Below are 17,349 nucleotides of genomic sequence, written 5' to 3' on the forward strand. Positions count from 1 at the left end.
GTATGGTCACACTCAGTTAGTTCCCACAGAAGAACAGTGCATATGATCAATAGTTTTCTTCACCAATGTTATCAGAGATAAGTTCACAAAGAATCAATGAATTCCTTAAACATTCACTGAATTTGTATACTATGTTCTTATTGCTTTGCAGACCACAGCTCAGCACCGATGTGCAGCTCCAGTGGCTCCACAACAGCATGACAAACTTGGGGATTTGTACCTTTCCTCATCACATAAGCAAGGTAAGGATGTAAAAAGTCATTCAGTATTGTATTTGCCATGTCACTTGTCTGAATAAGATATTTGCCAACAAATGAAAAGTCCTTTGTTGGAGACCAAAATGGAACAGAATGATATAGCACTGGAATAAAGCCTTTGGTCGCCATGTTGTGCCAAAGAAATTAAACTAATAATTAAAAGCTTAACTAAACTAATCCCTAAAGCCTATACAATGTCCATGTCCCTTCATTCTCCACACATTCATGTGCCTACCTAACGGGCTGTTTAACATCTCTCTCATCTGTTTAGCAGCTCCTCTCACCTTACATGCATGCCTTCGAGTATTAGACAATTCAAGCTGTGAGAAAGATACCTCCAATAACCTTATAAAGTTCTATAAGGTGTCCTTTATCACAAACAGCTGAAAACCCACTATGAAACCCCATAGAACACGGCTTCCAACCAGAATAAGTCCCATTGAAAACTGCCTTTTGTCTTGTATGGGAAAACAATTTCTGAATCCAAACAGCCAAGCCACTATTGGTTCCATACATCTAAGTGTCATGGGGTGGGGACAAGGGTGCTGGGAGAGGACCCACACGCAGGACACAAAAACGTCTTTCTTAGGTACAATAAAATAGCGTTTATTACTCACTACACAGAAGATCGGGAAATCGAGGACAAAGAGAAACATGAACCTCGGACTAGGGGACTAGGGGCTTGGATCGCCACGGACCTGGGACTTGGAAACAGGGAACTGGGACAGCCGCGGACCTTGGACTTGAACGGGGGAGCATGGACAGCTGCGGACCTTGGACTCGGACAGGGGGAGCATGGACAGCCTCGGACCTTGGACTTGGACCCTGGGGACTGGGACTGCCACAGCCCTTGGGGAGCAATGGGTAGAAAGGGGGGAACCCCCGCTGGGCAGCGGCAGTCCGGCCGGACCTGTCCAACGGAGGCAACAGGTAGGAAGGGGCAGAACCCCGCCGGGCAGCAGCAGTCCATCTGGACCTGCCTGATGGAGACAACGGGTAGGAAGGGGCAGAACCCCGCCGGGCAGCGGCAGTCCGGCCGGACCTGCCCGATGGAGGCAACGGGTAGGAACAACGAGTCAGGACTCCGCCTTCCACTCAGGCACCGAGCTGGGACTTCTTCAAAGGGTAGACATGGACAACGGGCAGGAACATCGAGTCAGGACTCCGCCTTCCACTCAGGCACCAAGCCGGGACTTCTTCAAAGGGTAGACATGGACAACGGGCAGGAACGTCGAGTCAGGACTCCGCCTTCCACTCAGGCACCGAGCCGGGACTCTTCAAAGGGTAGACATGGACAACGGGCATGAACATCTAGTCAGGACTCCGCCTTCAGCTCAGGCACCGAGCTGGGACTTCTTCAAAGGGTAGACATGGACAACGGGCAGGAACATCGAGTCAGGACTCCGCCTTCCACTCAGGCACCAAGCCGGGACTTCTTCAAAGGGTAGACATGGACAACGGGCATGAACATCTAGTCAGGACTCCGCCTTCAGCTCAGGCACTGAGTCAGGACTCTTCTTCAGGGGGTAGACACAGACACTGGGCATGACATCGAGCTGGGACTCCGCCTTCAGCTCAGGCACCGAGCCGGGGCTCTTCTTCGGGGGTAGACACAGACAAGGGGCATAAACGTCGAGTCAGGATTCCACCTTCAACTCGCCCCTGGTAGATTGACCTTGACTGGACCCACTCTGGTGACGGAAGGCAAATTGCTGGTACTCCGATGCGGGCTGGATCACTCTGGTTTGTCGTAGCGGCAGCGGCGGCGACTTGCAAAGGCTTCTTTAACACTCACGCGCCGAACGGCTAAAGCCAAGGGCTTATAAGCTGCCGATTCGGGTTGCGGGTAGATTACCTTGATTGCCAAGCTCAAGGGACGCGTGAAACGAAATTAAAAGGGAACAAGGCGTCAATGGTTCGGATCGCGACCTAATTAAATTTAAAGGGGAACTGATCCGGACCATGACACTAAGTCTTTTGGATGAGCCTACCATGAGGGGCCACATCAAACACTTCACTAAAAATACATGGAGACAACATTCACAGCTCTACCTTCATGAAATGTCTTTGTAAACTCTTTGAAAAACTATATCAAGTTAGTAAGACACAACTTCCCCTGCTACAAAGCCATGTAGATTGCCCCTAATTAGGCCTGGTTTTCCAAATGCTCAAGAATTCCCAAGGAACTGATTGTTCAGTTAAGGAGATGGAAACCAGAGGTCCATAATCCTCATTGGAGAATCAGAGATGGAGAGGGGTCTGTAAATTCCTGGGTGTTACTATTTCAGAGGACCTATCCTAGACCCAGTATGTAAATATAATAGCAAAGAAAGCATGACAGCACCTCTACTTCCTTGGGAGTCTGTGGAGATTTGGCACGACATCAACAACTTCGACAAACTTCTATAGATATGTAGTAGAGAGTATATTGACTGGGTGCATCATGGGTATGGGAACACCAATGCCTTTGAACAGAAAATCCTACAAAAGGTAATGCATTCAGCCCAGTACATCACTGGTAAAGCCCTCCCATCCATTGACCACATCTACATGAAAGGCTGTCATAGGAAAGCAGCAGACATCATCAAAGATCCTCACCATCCAGGCAATACTCTTCTTGCCATTGCCATCAGGTAGAAGGTACAAGAGTTTCAAGACTCATGCCACCAGGTTCAAGAACAGTTACTACCCCCAACCATCAGGCTCTTAAACAAAAGGGGATAACTGCATTCACCTGCTCCTCTATTGGGAAGATACCACAATAAATGATCACACTTCTTTATCTTGTTATTTCATGTTCTTGTTATTTATTGCTGTTTATATTTGCATTTGCACAGTTTGCCTTTGGCACTCCTAATTGATCTTTTATTGAATCTTGTATATAGTTACTATTCTATAGATTTGCTGAGTATGCTACAGGAAAATGAATCTCAGGGTTGTGTGTAGTGAGGTAATAAAATTTACTTTGAACTTTGAATTCTATTCCTAAGCATCCTCTCTGGTTTCTCTGCCATAAGTTGAGATTCACTGGTTTATAGTTTTCAAAATTAACTCTCCCTTCTTTTTAGAAAGATGGAACAATGTTAGTTTGTTGTCTTTTCTCTGTGATAGCTAGAGAGTACAAAGATCTTGGTCAAGGCCCCAACAATCTCAGCTCTTGCTTTTCTCAGTAACCTGGGGTATATCCCATCAGGCACAGGTTACTTATCCACCTTAACTTTAGAATATAGAACAAGTACAGCACAGGAACAGGCCATTTGGTCCACAATGTTGTGCCAAACCAGCTAAAAAGCGAATCAAAAATACCCAAACACAAATCCCCCCTACCTACACAATCTTCATATTCCTCTATCTTCCTTACATTGATGTGCCTATCTAAACATTTCTGAAAAGTCTCTAATATATTTGCCTCTACCACCATACCAGGCAGCCCATTCCAGGCATCCACCACTGAATAAAAAAACTTGCCCCTCACGTCCCCCTTGAACCTACCCGCTCTCACTTTCAATGCATGCTCTCTGGTATTAGACATTTCAACCCTGGGAACTTTCTTCAAGAGCCCAATGCTACCACTTTATTTTATCATAAAATGCCCTAGCATGTTAGCACACTCCATATTGATCTCACTATCCCATATATCCTTCTCCTTGGCCAAAGTGCTCATTCATCATCATAGCCCAGTCCTTTATTCTTCAGTGGTCCTACCCTCTCTCAAGTTGTTTTCTTGCTCTTCAATCATTTCAAACACACTTTTGTGGGAGGGGTGGGGCTAGTTTTAAAAAGAGTGCAGGGCCTTTTGGGACTTTTTGGCAGGCTTAAATCATCGTGAATACACACTTTTGGGAAAGATGACGTGAGGTATACAAAGATCTCCGGGCTTTTCGGGACTTTTCAGTGGTTTCAATCATCAGGAGCACTCACCTGTGAGAGAGGCGCATGAGGTTTAAACAGAGCTCTGGCCTTTCGGGACTTTTTGGTGGGCTTCAATCACTTGGCAAAGGCAGATTAAAAAGAAATGAGGTGTAAGTGGAGCAGTCATTGTGTGAGTGGGCCGGTGTTAGAGTGGTCAGGCTTTGGCTTGAGAGGCTTACGTGAGAAGGTGCCAAGGCTCTATGTAATTTTTTAGTAAGTTTCTTTCTTTCTTTGAATATTAGTACATAGCTAGTGGAGTGACAATGGGTCCAGAGTTTGTGCCATGTTCTTTATATGAGTTGTGGGAACTCTGGAAGATCTCCAGTCTCTCCGGTAACTACATTGCACAAGGTGCATTGAGCTGCAGTTGCTTAGAGACTGTATTAAGGAAATGGAGCTGCAGTTGGATGACCTTTGGCTCATGAAGGAGAATGAGGTCGTCACCCTACGTTACAGGAGGCAGATAGCTGAGCAACTGTCAGGAGAGGGAAATGGAAATAGGCAGCCTGTGCAGAGTAACCCTGTGGTTGTTCCCCTTTACTGAATACTGTTGTGGTGGGGAGGGGGGAATCTCCTATCAGGAGAAGCCACAGTGAACAGGCCTCTGGCACCGAGTCTGGCTCTGTGACGCAAAAGGGAAGGGGGGAAAATAAGTTTGCAATAGTGATAGGAGATTCATAATTAGAGGAGCACAGGCAAGAGTTTCTGTGGACATGAAAGAGACACTCGGATAGTACATAGCCTCCCAGGTGCCAGGTCAGGGATGTCCATAGTATTCTAAATGGTGGGGGTGGGGTGAGCAGCTAGACAGCATTATGAGTTAGGTTGAAAGCTGAAAGGCAGGATCCTAAAGTGAGTAAACTCTAGATTGGTGTCTGTGCCATGCACCAGCGAGGGTATGAAATTGGTGCAGGGGTCAGGGTTTCAGATTTCTGAATCATTGGGATCTCTTCTAGGGAAAGTACGACCTATACAAGATGGACGGGTTACACTTGAACTTGAGGGACACCATTATCCTTGCAGGCAAGTTTGCAAGAACTGTTGAGGGTTTAAACTATTTTGCAGGGGATGGGAATGGCAGTGAAAGGGCAGAGGGTGGGGCGGTTGGTATACAAGCAGATGCAGTGTGTTGTGAGACTGTGAGGAAGAATAAGTAGATGATGAGGCAAAATTGCAGTCAGTGGGATGAGTGAACATGTAACATGGGGGTAAAATCCAAAAGGTGATGAATACAGGACTGAAGGTGTTATATTTGAATACACATAGTATACAGAGTAAGGTTGATGATCTTGTAGAGCTGTTAGAAATTGGTAGGTATGACGTTGTGGGCATCATTGAGATGTGGCAGGAAAGAAGATCATAGTTGGGAACTTAACATTCAAGGATACGTATGGCGTAAAAAGGATAATTAGTTAGGCAGAGGGGATGGAGTGGCTTTGTAGGTAAAAAATGAAATCATATCCCTAGAAAGAGGCGACATAGGATCAGAAGATGTAGAAACCTCATGGGTAGAGTTGAGAAACTACAAGGGGCAAAAAGGCAAAAAGGGAAATGACAACTGGATATCATGTAATGAACCAGATTTTAGGACCTAACCCGGGTTAAGGGTGAAAGCTGGAATGTTAGGGGAAACTCCTTCATTCAGAGTGTGGAACAAACTGCCAGTGAAAGTTGTGGGTGAGGGTTTGATTTCAACACACGAGAAATTTGGATAGGTATATGGATGGCTATCGTCTGGGTACAGGTCAATGGCACTTGGCAGCATAATAGTTCAGCATGGACTACACAGGCCAGAGGACATGTTTTGTGCCGTAGTAATCCCTGACTCTATTTGATTGGGGAGTTTAATGTAGAGAGGTAGTTTGAGAGGGAGAAGTTAAAATTAGTGGAGTAAAGGGAGTAAAAAATCATGTGCGAGGAGCTAGCCAAAATTGATTGGAAGGGAGCACTAGCAGGGATGATGGTGGAACAGCAATTGTAGGAGTTTCTGGGAGCAATTCAGAAGGCACAGGATAGATTCATCCCAAAGTAGTTTTTAAAGGGAGCATAAGGCAAATGTGGCTGACAGTGCAAGTTAAACACTGCATAAAAACAAATGAGAGGTTATGTAATATAGCAAAAAATTGTGGGAAGCTAGAGGTTTGGGACACTTTTAAAAATCAACAGAGAAATGCAATAAGAAGAGAAAAGATTAAATATGAAGGTAGGCTAGCCAATAATTTTAAAGAGGATACCAAAAGTTGTTTCAGGTATATAAAGAATAAAAGAGAGGCAAGAGTGTACATTGGATCACTGGAAAATGATGTAATAGGGGAGAAGAAATGGCAGATGAACTTAATAAGTATTTTGCATCACTTTTCACTCTGGAAGACACCAGCAGAATGCCAGAAATTCGAGACTGTCAGTGGGCAGAAATGAGCTATTACGAAGGGGAAATTGAAAAGTCTGAAGGTGGTTAAATCACCTTGACCAGATGAACTACATCCCAGAATTCTGAAACAGGTAGCTGAAGAGATTGTGGAGGCATTAAAATTGGCCAAGTCAGCATTGTTTCCTTAAGGGGAAATCTTCCCTGACAAATTCATTGGAATTTTTTGAGGAAATAACAAGCATGATAGACAAAAAAAAGTCTGTGTAAGTTGCTTACTTCGACTTTCAGAAGGCCTTTGACAAGGTGCTGCACATGAGGCTGGTAACCAAGATAAGAGCCCATGGTACTATAGGAAAGATCCTAGTATGGATAGAAGATTGGATGACTCACTGGAGGCAAAGTTGAAATAAAGGGGGCCTTTTCTGTTTGTCTGCCAGTGACAAGTGGTGTTCCACAAGGGTCTATGTTGGGACCAATTCTTTTCACATTACATATCAATGATTTGGATGATGGCCAAGTATGTGGATGATATGAAGATAGGCAGAAGGGAAGATAGTGTTGAGGAAAAAGGAAGTCTACAGAAGGATGTAGACTAAGATTAAGATTAAGATTAAGAGAATGTGCAAAGAAGTGGTAGATGAAATATAGTGTGGGAAAGAGTGTGTTCAATAACTTCGGTAGACAGAATAAAAGAGTTGACCATTCCCTAAATGGAGAAAATTTAGAAATCAGAGGTGCAAAGGAACTTAGGAGTTCTCATGCAAGACCCCCTAAAGGTTAACTTGTAGATGAGTTGGTGATAAGAAAGGCAAATGCAATGTTAGCATTCATTTTGAGAAATCTAGAATATAAGTGAGGATATAAGGTTTGACAAACCTTATTGAATTTTTTGAAGAAGTTACGAGGAATGTTGACGAGGGTAAGGCAGTGGATGTAGTCTATATGGACTTCAGCAAGGCCTTTGACAAAGTTCCACATGGAAGGTTAGTTAAGAAGGTTCAGTCGTTAGGTATTAATGCTGGAGTAATAAAATGGATTCAACAGTGGCTAGATGGGAGATGCCAGAGAGTAGTGGTGGATAACTGTTTATCGGGATGGAGGCCGGTGACTAGCGGGGTGCCTCAGGGATCTGTTTTGGGCCCAATGTTGTTTGTAATATACATAAATGATCTGGATGATGGGGTGGTAAATTGGATTAGTAAGTATGCCGATGATACTAAGGTAGGAGGTGTTGTGGATAATGAGGTGGGTTTTCAAAGCTTGCAGGGAGATTTATGCCGGTTAGAAGAATGGGCTGAACGTTGGCAGATGGAGTTTAATGCTGAGAAGTGTGAGGTTCTACATTTTGGCAGGAATAATCCAAATAGAACATACAGGGTAAATGGTAGGGCATTGAGGAATGCAGTGGAACAGAGAGATCTAGGAATAACAGAGCATAGTTCCCTGAAGGTGGAGTCTCATGTAGATAGGGTGGTGAAGAAGGCTTTTGGAACGCTGGCCTTTATAAATCAGAGCATTGAGTACAGAAGTTGGGATGTAATGTTAAAATTGTACAAGGCATTGGTAAGGCCAAATTTGGAATATTGTGTACAGTTCTGGTCACCGAATTATAGGAAAGATATCAATAAATTAGAGAGAGTACAGAGACGATTTACTAGGATGTTACCTGGGTTTCAGCACTTAAGTTACAGAGAAAGGTTGAACAAGTTAGGTCTCTATTCATTGGAGCGTAGAAGGTTGAGGGGGGATTTGATCGAGGTATTTAAAATGTTGAGAGGGATAGATAGAGTTGACGTGAATAGGCTTTTTCCATTGAGAGTAGGGGAGATTCAAACGAGAGGACATGATTTGAGAGTTAGGGGGCAAAAGTTTAAGGGAAACACGAGGGGGTATTTCTTTACTCAGAGAGTGATAGCTGTGTGGAATGAGCTTCCTGTAGAAGTAGTAGAGGCCAGTTCAGTTGTGTCATTTAAGGTAAAATTGGATAGGTATATGGACAGGAAAGGAGTGGAGGGTTATGGGTTGAGTGCGGGTAGGTGGGACTAGGTGAGATTAAGAGTTCGGCATGGACTAGGAGGGCCGGAATGGCCTGTTTCCGTGCTGTGATTGTTATATGGTTATATAATGCTGAGGCACGATAAGGTATTGTTCAGACTACATTCATTTTGAGCAGTTTTGGGCCTCTTGCCTAAGAGAAGATATGTTGGCATTAGAGAGGGTCCAAAGAAGGTCAACAAGAATGGTTCTGGGCATGAAAGGCTTAACGTATGAGGAGTGTTTGATGGCTGTGGGCTTGCATTTACTGGAGTTTAAAACAATGAGACGAAATTTCATTGAAACCTATCAAATATTGAAAGACTTAAATAAAGTGGATTTGGAGAGGATGTTCCCTGCAGTGGAGGAGTCTAGGACCAGAGAGACCTCAGAATAGAGGGATGTCCCTGTAGTGGTTACTTTAAGAACAAATCAAAACAGCTCCGAATCTAAGCATGGGAGGTTGACATTGTATGAATCATTCCACAAATAATGGCGTTCTAAGTCAAAGAAAATACGTTTGATTCTTTATTAAGAAACCAGCAAAAGTAAATAATCTTTTAGCAATAAAACTAATGAAACTAAAACAAGTGATATAAAAAAGTAAACAGTCTAAGCGTATTTAAATGTACTTAAGTGTTGGCAAATTTAAAACTACTAAACCAAACATTCTTAAACGTACTTAAATGATAAGCGGTCAACAAAAAAAAATCATTTCCCCCGACTTGCTCCCTACTAAAAACTGACTAAAGACAAAGCACTTAACTATACTCTTCACTTCTACCATGTAACAAATTACCCATAATAAACATGCAACACAAAATGCAATATAGATAGACAGAAAATAGATACATGGCTCCAACATCCCCGCCCTTAATTATTACATTGTAATAGTTACAACTACATTCTATTAAAAAAATAGGAAACATGAAATCTTAACATTCATTCAAATGTCCTCTTCTTCTTCCCAACAAGTCACGCAACAGTCATCCAGGGCAGAGGTTACCAGTACTTAGCACAGTACAGAGTGATCTTTACTACCACTTTCTGTCAAATCAGTAAATCAAGTCAAAATCATTAAGCTTCTGAAGCTATAGCTCCTCAAACCTCTGCCTCCTGTCGAAGACAGATCTTGGTTATAGACTTACCCAGACATGTAGTCTTTTCTTCATGCACACTTGCCCTGCATCAAGAACACCCACAGCTCCAATCTGCTAATTAAATTTGCAGATGATGCTACATTGATTGGCATTGTCTCAAATGATGAGGCAGCCTACAGAGAAGAAGTCATCACCCTGACACAGTGGTGTCAAGAAAACAACCTCTCCCTCAGTGTTGCAAAAACAAAGGAGCTGGTTGTGGACTACAGGAGGAACGGAGACAGGCTCACCCCTATTGATATCAATGGATCTGGGGTTAAGAGGGTGAAGAGCTTCAAGTTTTTCGGTATACATGTCACTGAGGACCTCACTTGCTCTGTACATACCGACTGTGTGGTGAAAAAAAGTACAACAGCACCTCTTTCACCTCAGACGGTTGAAGAAGTTCAGCTTGAGTCCCAAATCCTAAGGACTTTCTACAGGGGCACAATTAAGAGCATCCTGACTGGCTGTATCACTGCCTGGTGTGTGAACTTTACTTCCCTAAATCGCAGGATTCTGCAGAGAGTGATGCTGAACAGCCCAGCACATCTGTGGATGTGAACTTGCCACTATTCAGGGTATTTACAGCATCAGGTGTTTAAAAAGGATCATTGGGACTTGAGTCACCCAACCACAAACTGTTCCAGCTGCTACTGTTTGGGAAACGGTATTAAAGCCAGGACCAACAGACTCCAGGACAGCTTCTTTCACCAGGCCATCGGACTGATTAGTTCATGTTGATTGTATTTCTAAGCTATATTCACTGTTCTGTTGTACATAGTATTTATTACAAATTACTATAATTTGCACATTGCACATTCATTTGGAGCCGTAACGTAAACATTTTTACTACTCATGTATGTGAAAGATGTAAGAAATAAAGTCAGTTCAATTTAAATCCTCTTTTGCCTGAAAAGACTTGAATGATTCTTCTCATGATCCAAGAGTTTGGAGGTATTGTGTCATCAACTATATGCACAATATCTCCTGGGAGGAAATTGTGCCTTATACATGACCATTTCTGATGTTCCTGCAGCTGTGGTAAATACTCCTTGACCCTATCCTGAGGTAGATCCACCATGTGCTGGCATTCTGCCGCTGCAAGCAACCATTGACAAACAACACACTTAGACAGGATTCTTCTTAGAGCTGTACCCACACCAGGAATCCTGACACAACCTGAATAACGTGAACAAACTTCCATTTACAATGAGCATAAACATCTTCCTTTTGGAAGTCTCCTGGTGGTAAGGATGGTGACATCCTCAGATGGTTGGGTGTTAATACTTACAAATCATTGGGATTCTAGATGCTTCAGTAATCGAATGATCATTGATAATAGCCTCTACTTCACAAAGAACTGTGTGGAAACCCTCTTCATCAAAATTCTACTTTCAGTACTGGGTTGATGTTGACCTTAAAATCAGCACAGATCCTGACAGACCAATTCTCAGCTACCTAGAATACTGATGTTGCCCATGGGCTCCACTCAACATTGGAAAGAATTCCTTCAGCCTCCATGTGATCTAGCTCACTGGCTACTTTATCACTGTCCTTGTAAAGATTGGTGAGGCATTTTCATTTAAGACCCTTGATATGTTTGAGTTTTTCAGTGCCATCCTTGAACACTGCTGTGGTATCATCCAGTACCTTTCTTGATTCACTGTCAGTCAGCTCTCTTGCTGGGAATGTGGCATGCATCAGGTGGATGGATCTCAAATCAAGTTGTAGTTGTAGATCCCACAAAGCTGGCCCTCTTGTTTTTACCACATATAAGCCCAATGTGGCTTGTTGGTTGTAGTATTTCACTGTTACGAATGTCATTCCCACAGTAGTTCTTAGTTGTATATCTGAAGGCTTCATTTCAGTATCTTTGAAATGCCATCAATTGCATTTTGTGGAATGACAAACAGCTGAGCCAATGTGTCCAATTCCAGTTTAATAAATTTACCTTTCACTTCTGGTGTAAGCCGTATTGATTGTCTATTATTAGTTTTCACATTGTAAATCTCATGGTGATCCAGTCCTTGTCACTGTCATCATTGTCAGATTTTTCATCAACAGCTTGCAGATTAATGCTTTTTTTTTTAAACTGCAACTTGACATTTTCTTCTTTCCTCTGCAGTCCACTTATTCTTGTCTGCCTAACGTGCTCTTTGTGCATGTCCTATTTTATTGCATTTTTTGCAAGTTTTGCCTTTAAATATGCATTCAGCAGGTGTATGTGAGCCTCTGCCACAATGGTAACGAAATTTGTTAGCCCAGGCTGGTTTCTGTTTAGTTCTTGCAAATTTGTTCATGCTGACTTCATTCCTGACTACAATTCCATTGCATCTCTGTCTGATGATAGAGCTATTCAACTATTCTTTTAAATGTAAGTTGTAAGTTGTAAGTGTAAGTTAAATGTAAGTTAGGAGCTGATTTTGAATGCTTTCTCATAAGAATCCAGAAACTAAACCATCTCTCAGTGCATCATTAAGCTCATTACCAAACTGACATTGCTCACCCACCCTCCCACACACGGACAGGCCTCCAGGCCATTGGGATTGATGGTGTCTTCCAGTATATTTACAAACATGAAACTTGCTGTTCATTTCTCCTATACTTCACTGTGATTGCTTTGACAGATCCATGATATACTATCCAAAGCATTTGTTCTGAAGCCCTACTTGATTTGGTGCACTTTGCCAAATCTGGCCATTCCTTGCTCAATTCAGCATATTGAAATTCACTTAAAATCCTGTTGCAGATTAATAAATCATCAGATTATAATTTGCAGCCATAATTTCAGTTTGGCAATGTATTGTCAAAGGTCTTGCCAATAATCAAATGTCATATACATCTACTTTTCATATTTACTTATGACAGGAAAATAGGCCACTCAGGTTATCAAGTCTATGGCAAATCTTTGAGAAATTCTATCACTTCTATTTCACCATTAATTTCCCTCACATGCACATTAACATCCACCTGAATTCCTCTATTACCCATCCACATTAAAAATAATCAATTAATCTACAAATCAATGTGTCTCGGGATGTGGGAAGAAACTGGAGTGTCCATGAAGAAAAGAGGGGAACTGGATGTGGGGTTGCACACAGCATCAGAAGTCAAGAGCGAAGGCTGATCTCAGGAGCTGTAAGGTAGAATATCTCGCCATTTTCCTGACATCTTCTGAAATGCTCAAATTTGCTGATGTTCTCTTTGTGGTGATTCTTGAGAGCTTTGAGAATCTGTTCAGTGTTTCATTTGTAATGTTGATTAGTGACAAATCCAACATAAATGCACCTTCACCATTTTCCCTCCTCTTTACATTCACTCTATGCTCTATTTTCATCAATTACCTTTGTCACCTCATGAGTTTTTCAAGAAGGGATGATGATTGGTGAAATGAGAGCTATATATGTTGTCTGCATGGATTTTAGTGAGAAATTTGACAAGATCCCTCATGATAGGCTCATCTGTAATTTTAAGACATTGACATGGCAATTTGGATTTAGAATTGGTTTGCCGATAAAAGGTAGAGGTCAATAGGACTTATTCTAGCTAGAGGTTTAGTTGAGATATTTCACAAAGATATGTTCTGGGACCTCCAATGTTCGTAATCTAAATAAATAACAGATGAAAATGTGGATAGATGGGTTCACAGATGATACGAGATTGCGGATAGTGCAGAAGATTGAAATTTGGCCAATAGAGTTTAATCTGGCCGCATGTGAAGTATTGGGAGATCAAATATCATACAGTATGCAATTAATTTAAGGATCCTTAACAATATTGATGTACAGAGCATCTTGGATTCCAAGCCCTTAGCTCCCTGAAAGTGGCTGCACAGGTTGATAGGGCAGTAGGAAAATTCGCCTTCATCAGTCATAGCATTGAGTTCAAGAGTCAGGAAGTTATTTTACACCTTGATTAAACTCTGGTTAGGCTGCACCTGATGTATTACATTCAATTCTGATCATCCTTTCCTCAGGAAGGATGTGGAGACTTTGGAGAGCATGCAAAAAGGTTTATCAGGACACTGTCTGGATTAGAGTGCCACTTCCTGAGGAAATTGAGGAGAATGAAGCTACCCTTCCCCCCATTCTAACCAATTTTACAGGAGCACCATCGAGATTGTCCTGACCAGCTGTATCACCATCTGGTATGGGAATTGCGAGACAACTGTCCGTGAGTCCCTGCAAAGGATTGCAATTGACTGCTAGGGTTTCTCTCCTGCTCATTCGAGGTACTTATCAGGAGTGCTGTGTACACAAGGCCCTTAGCAATATCAATGATCCCTCTGGACAAGAACATGATGATGAGAACTGTTAGAATGGAAAACAGCTTCTTCACCCAGGCTGTAAGACTATTGAACTCCCTGCCACCGTCCAGGTCTCATCACATATGAAGTGCCAGTAGCGTTTATGCTGTTTACTTTTTAACTTGTATCATACATGCACCTTATTATTTAGTTTAATTTGTCATAATATTATTTTGTCATGTGTGAGTTAAATGTACTGTGTTGTGTATCTTGGTCCAGCGGAACGTTGTCTCATTTGGCAGTATGCATATGTACAGTTGAATGATGATGAATTTCAACTTGATAGACTTGGGTTGGTTTCTCTTTATTGGCAGAGGGGAAGTCTGTTAGAAGTTTATAAGATTGTGTGAGGCATAGATGAATAGACAACCAGTATCTTTTTCCCAACATCAAAATGTTTAATATTAGAGGGCATACATTTAAGCTGAGAGGGGGTTAAATTTAAAGATGTGTGTGTCAAGTTTTTTTTAAACACAGAAAGTAGTGGGTACTTGAAATGCATTGTTGGAGTTGATGTTGGAGGCAAATACAACAGAGGTGTTTGTCAGCTGAAGGATCTTGATCCTGTGCTGTACTGGCTTACATTCTTCATTAGCCAATGTGATAAAAAGAATTCCTCCTTTCACTGACTCAAATATTGCTTTTCCTGCTCCAAACTTTAATATGCTTATAATTGGCATACCAGAAAGCCAAGCCTGGTATTTCCATTTCATCTGCCATGTGCCATCTCAGTGGATCTTTAATTAAGAAATAGTATCTTTTATTTAGAACATAGTGCCCTATTAGAGCAGACTTGCCTCAGTCTGCCTCAGAAGGCAGTGGAGGCCAATTCTCTGGATGCTTTCAAGAAAGAGTTAGATAGAGCTCTTAAAGATAGCGGAGTCAAGGGATATGGGGAGAAGGCAGGAACGGGGTACTGATTGTGGATGATCAGCCATGATCACATTGAATGGTGGTGCTGGCTCAAAGGGCCGAATGGCCTACTCCTGTACCTATTGTCTATTGTCTATTGTCTGTATCCATATACCAGGGGTCACCAACGTTTTTTTGCACCACGGACCAGTTTAATATTGACAATGTTCTTGCGGACCGGCCGACAGGGTGGGGGGGGGGGGGTGTTAATCACGACCGGAATATAGGTGATAAGTCAACTATAAGTCACTTATAAGTGGCTAATACACTCAATTTCATTTCTAAAAGAGTTTATCTAACGAATTTAGTATTAAACACAAAGCGCCTATTTTCCTCACATGAACATAGTGATAAGTCAATAGCATCATAACATTTTAAGTAACGTTTGGATATTAAACACACAGCCCATATTTTCCTTGTATGAACATATAAAATTATTGCAATACACCAGTGAGAGGACAAGGTAAGGGCTGGAGGTCCCTATATTGGGGCCTATAAGGGCCGGAGAGAGCGACCGGCCGAGCGAGGTGTGACAGGGCACATGCCCGCCTACCCCCCCTTGTAGGTAGGTAGGATCTATCGGCCGACAAAAGTTTGGCTCGAGGGATGACTTTCAGCAGATCGCAGCGAGGTAGCTGCTGTGCTACTTATGAAACCCTGAGCACGAATTAGGTCGTCTGCAAATATTTTAGCACCGGGTTCCCCACGAACATTTGGTGTGCTAAACAGGTTTAGAGGCGGCGTCCATCTGTCTGCGCTCCAGGCCAGTACCATCAACACTTTTTGCCGGCCACATGAGGCGGCCGGTTACCCAAGGCCAACCAGTGATCCCTGGCACTATGGTATCATAATGACCTCACATGCTTTCAAGTTCAACAGTGGGCATGACAGGGAATGAGGAAAGGTGCAGCTGACTCATATCGTTTCATATTGACAAATCATATAGTTTCCTTGTGGCTCGGTAGCACATGCTTTGTGGCCTGGTGGTTGGGGACCACTGCTATATACCTTTCTCCTCTTACTGGAAGTGAATGTTCCAAGATAAAAAGTCAATATCACAGGTGTATAATGCTGTTCTCAGTGTATGTTCTTCAAATAATGTACTTGCTACCACACTTCGATGGTTTTTGATGCAAGATTAATTCCATTGTTTAATTTCATGATCATTGTCTGCCTTGACAGTACTCTTTTATTTGGAAATATTTGACGCTTGCAGCTGTTGCAATATATTGTTGTTGTTGGCTGGAACTGCTCCCCTCATAGAAGCTATATGTTTTATGATGCTTTGCAATTGCAAGAGTTCATTGGCTTGTGTAAGTCTGGCTCTAATATTTTAGACATGGCTGTCATTTTTGGATTCCCCACTTCTATTCATATAGTTTTGCCTTAAGCTTAAAAATCTCAATCAAATTTAAATTTTAGGGAACACCATTTCTGCATGTTTCTGTTAGAATGAAGGGCAAGGCTGGTAGGAATAGGGAACCCTGAATGCTAAGGGATATTGAGCCATTGGCCAGGAAAAAGGAGGCTTGAGTCAGATTCACACAGCTGGGATCAAGTAAACCCTAAAGATGTTGAAGTGTACTCAAGAAGAAAATCAGGAAGTTGAAAAAAGAGCATGAGGTAATTTTCAAAGAGAAGATTAAGAAACATCCAAAGAGACTATTTAAATATGTTAATGAAGAAAGTGTAACTTAAGAGAGAATAGGCCAACCAAAGAGGATACATTGATATGGAGCCACAGGAAATGGGCAAGGTCTTGATTGGATATTTTTCCTCTGTACCTTGGAGAAAGGCATAAAGATTTCATAACAAGGAAAAATGAATGGAGAGGTCTTGGGGATAATCTGCATTACCGTACAAGAGATACTAGATGTCTTAAAAGGTATGAAGGTTGATAAATCTCCAGGAGGCCTAGTGGAAGCCTGGAAAAGTAGTTGTGGAAACCCTGGCTGAGATATTTACATCGTAGTTAACCACTGATGAGGTGCCAGTAGATTGGACGATAGTGAATGTTGTGTCTTCATTTAAGAAGAGCAGCAAGGAAAAACTTGGGAACTCTAGGCCAGTACATCTAATATCTATGGTAGGTAAGTTACCAGGAATGATTCTCAGTGATATAATTTTTTAAAATTTATTGAGTTGGGAATGGGCTCTACCAGCCCTTCGAGACTTGCAGCCAATTTGACACTAGTCTAATCACAGGACAATTTACAAAGATCAATTAACCTACCAATTGGTACATTTTTGGACTGAGAAAGGAAACTGGAGCAACTGGAGGAAACCCATACAGTCATGGAGAGAATGTACTGATATATGATATGTACATCTGGAAAGACAGGGATTGATTAGTGTTGGCCATATATGGCTTTATGCATGAGAGATTGTCTTAAGAGCTTGAGTTTTTTAATGCGG

General features: G+C 42.2%; 1 protein-coding gene across 4 annotated transcripts in view; it reads left to right on the forward strand.

Moving 5' to 3' along the window:
• The window catches only part of LOC140741982 (NCK-interacting protein with SH3 domain-like), a 237,529-nt gene that overhangs the window by 99,592 nt on the left and 120,588 nt on the right, over window positions 1-17,349 (forward strand). For all 4 annotated transcript variants that reach the window (XM_073072626.1, XM_073072625.1, XM_073072628.1 and 1 more), the window contains one exon: window positions 152-242. In XM_073072626.1, the coding sequence (XP_072928727.1) occupies window positions 152-242 (91 nt within the window). The remainder of the gene's footprint in view (window positions 1-151; window positions 243-17,349) is intronic.

This window comes from Hemitrygon akajei, chromosome 19 (assembly GCF_048418815.1).
Source record: "Hemitrygon akajei chromosome 19, sHemAka1.3, whole genome shotgun sequence".
Taxonomy (NCBI): domain Eukaryota; kingdom Metazoa; phylum Chordata; class Chondrichthyes; order Myliobatiformes; family Dasyatidae; genus Hemitrygon; species Hemitrygon akajei.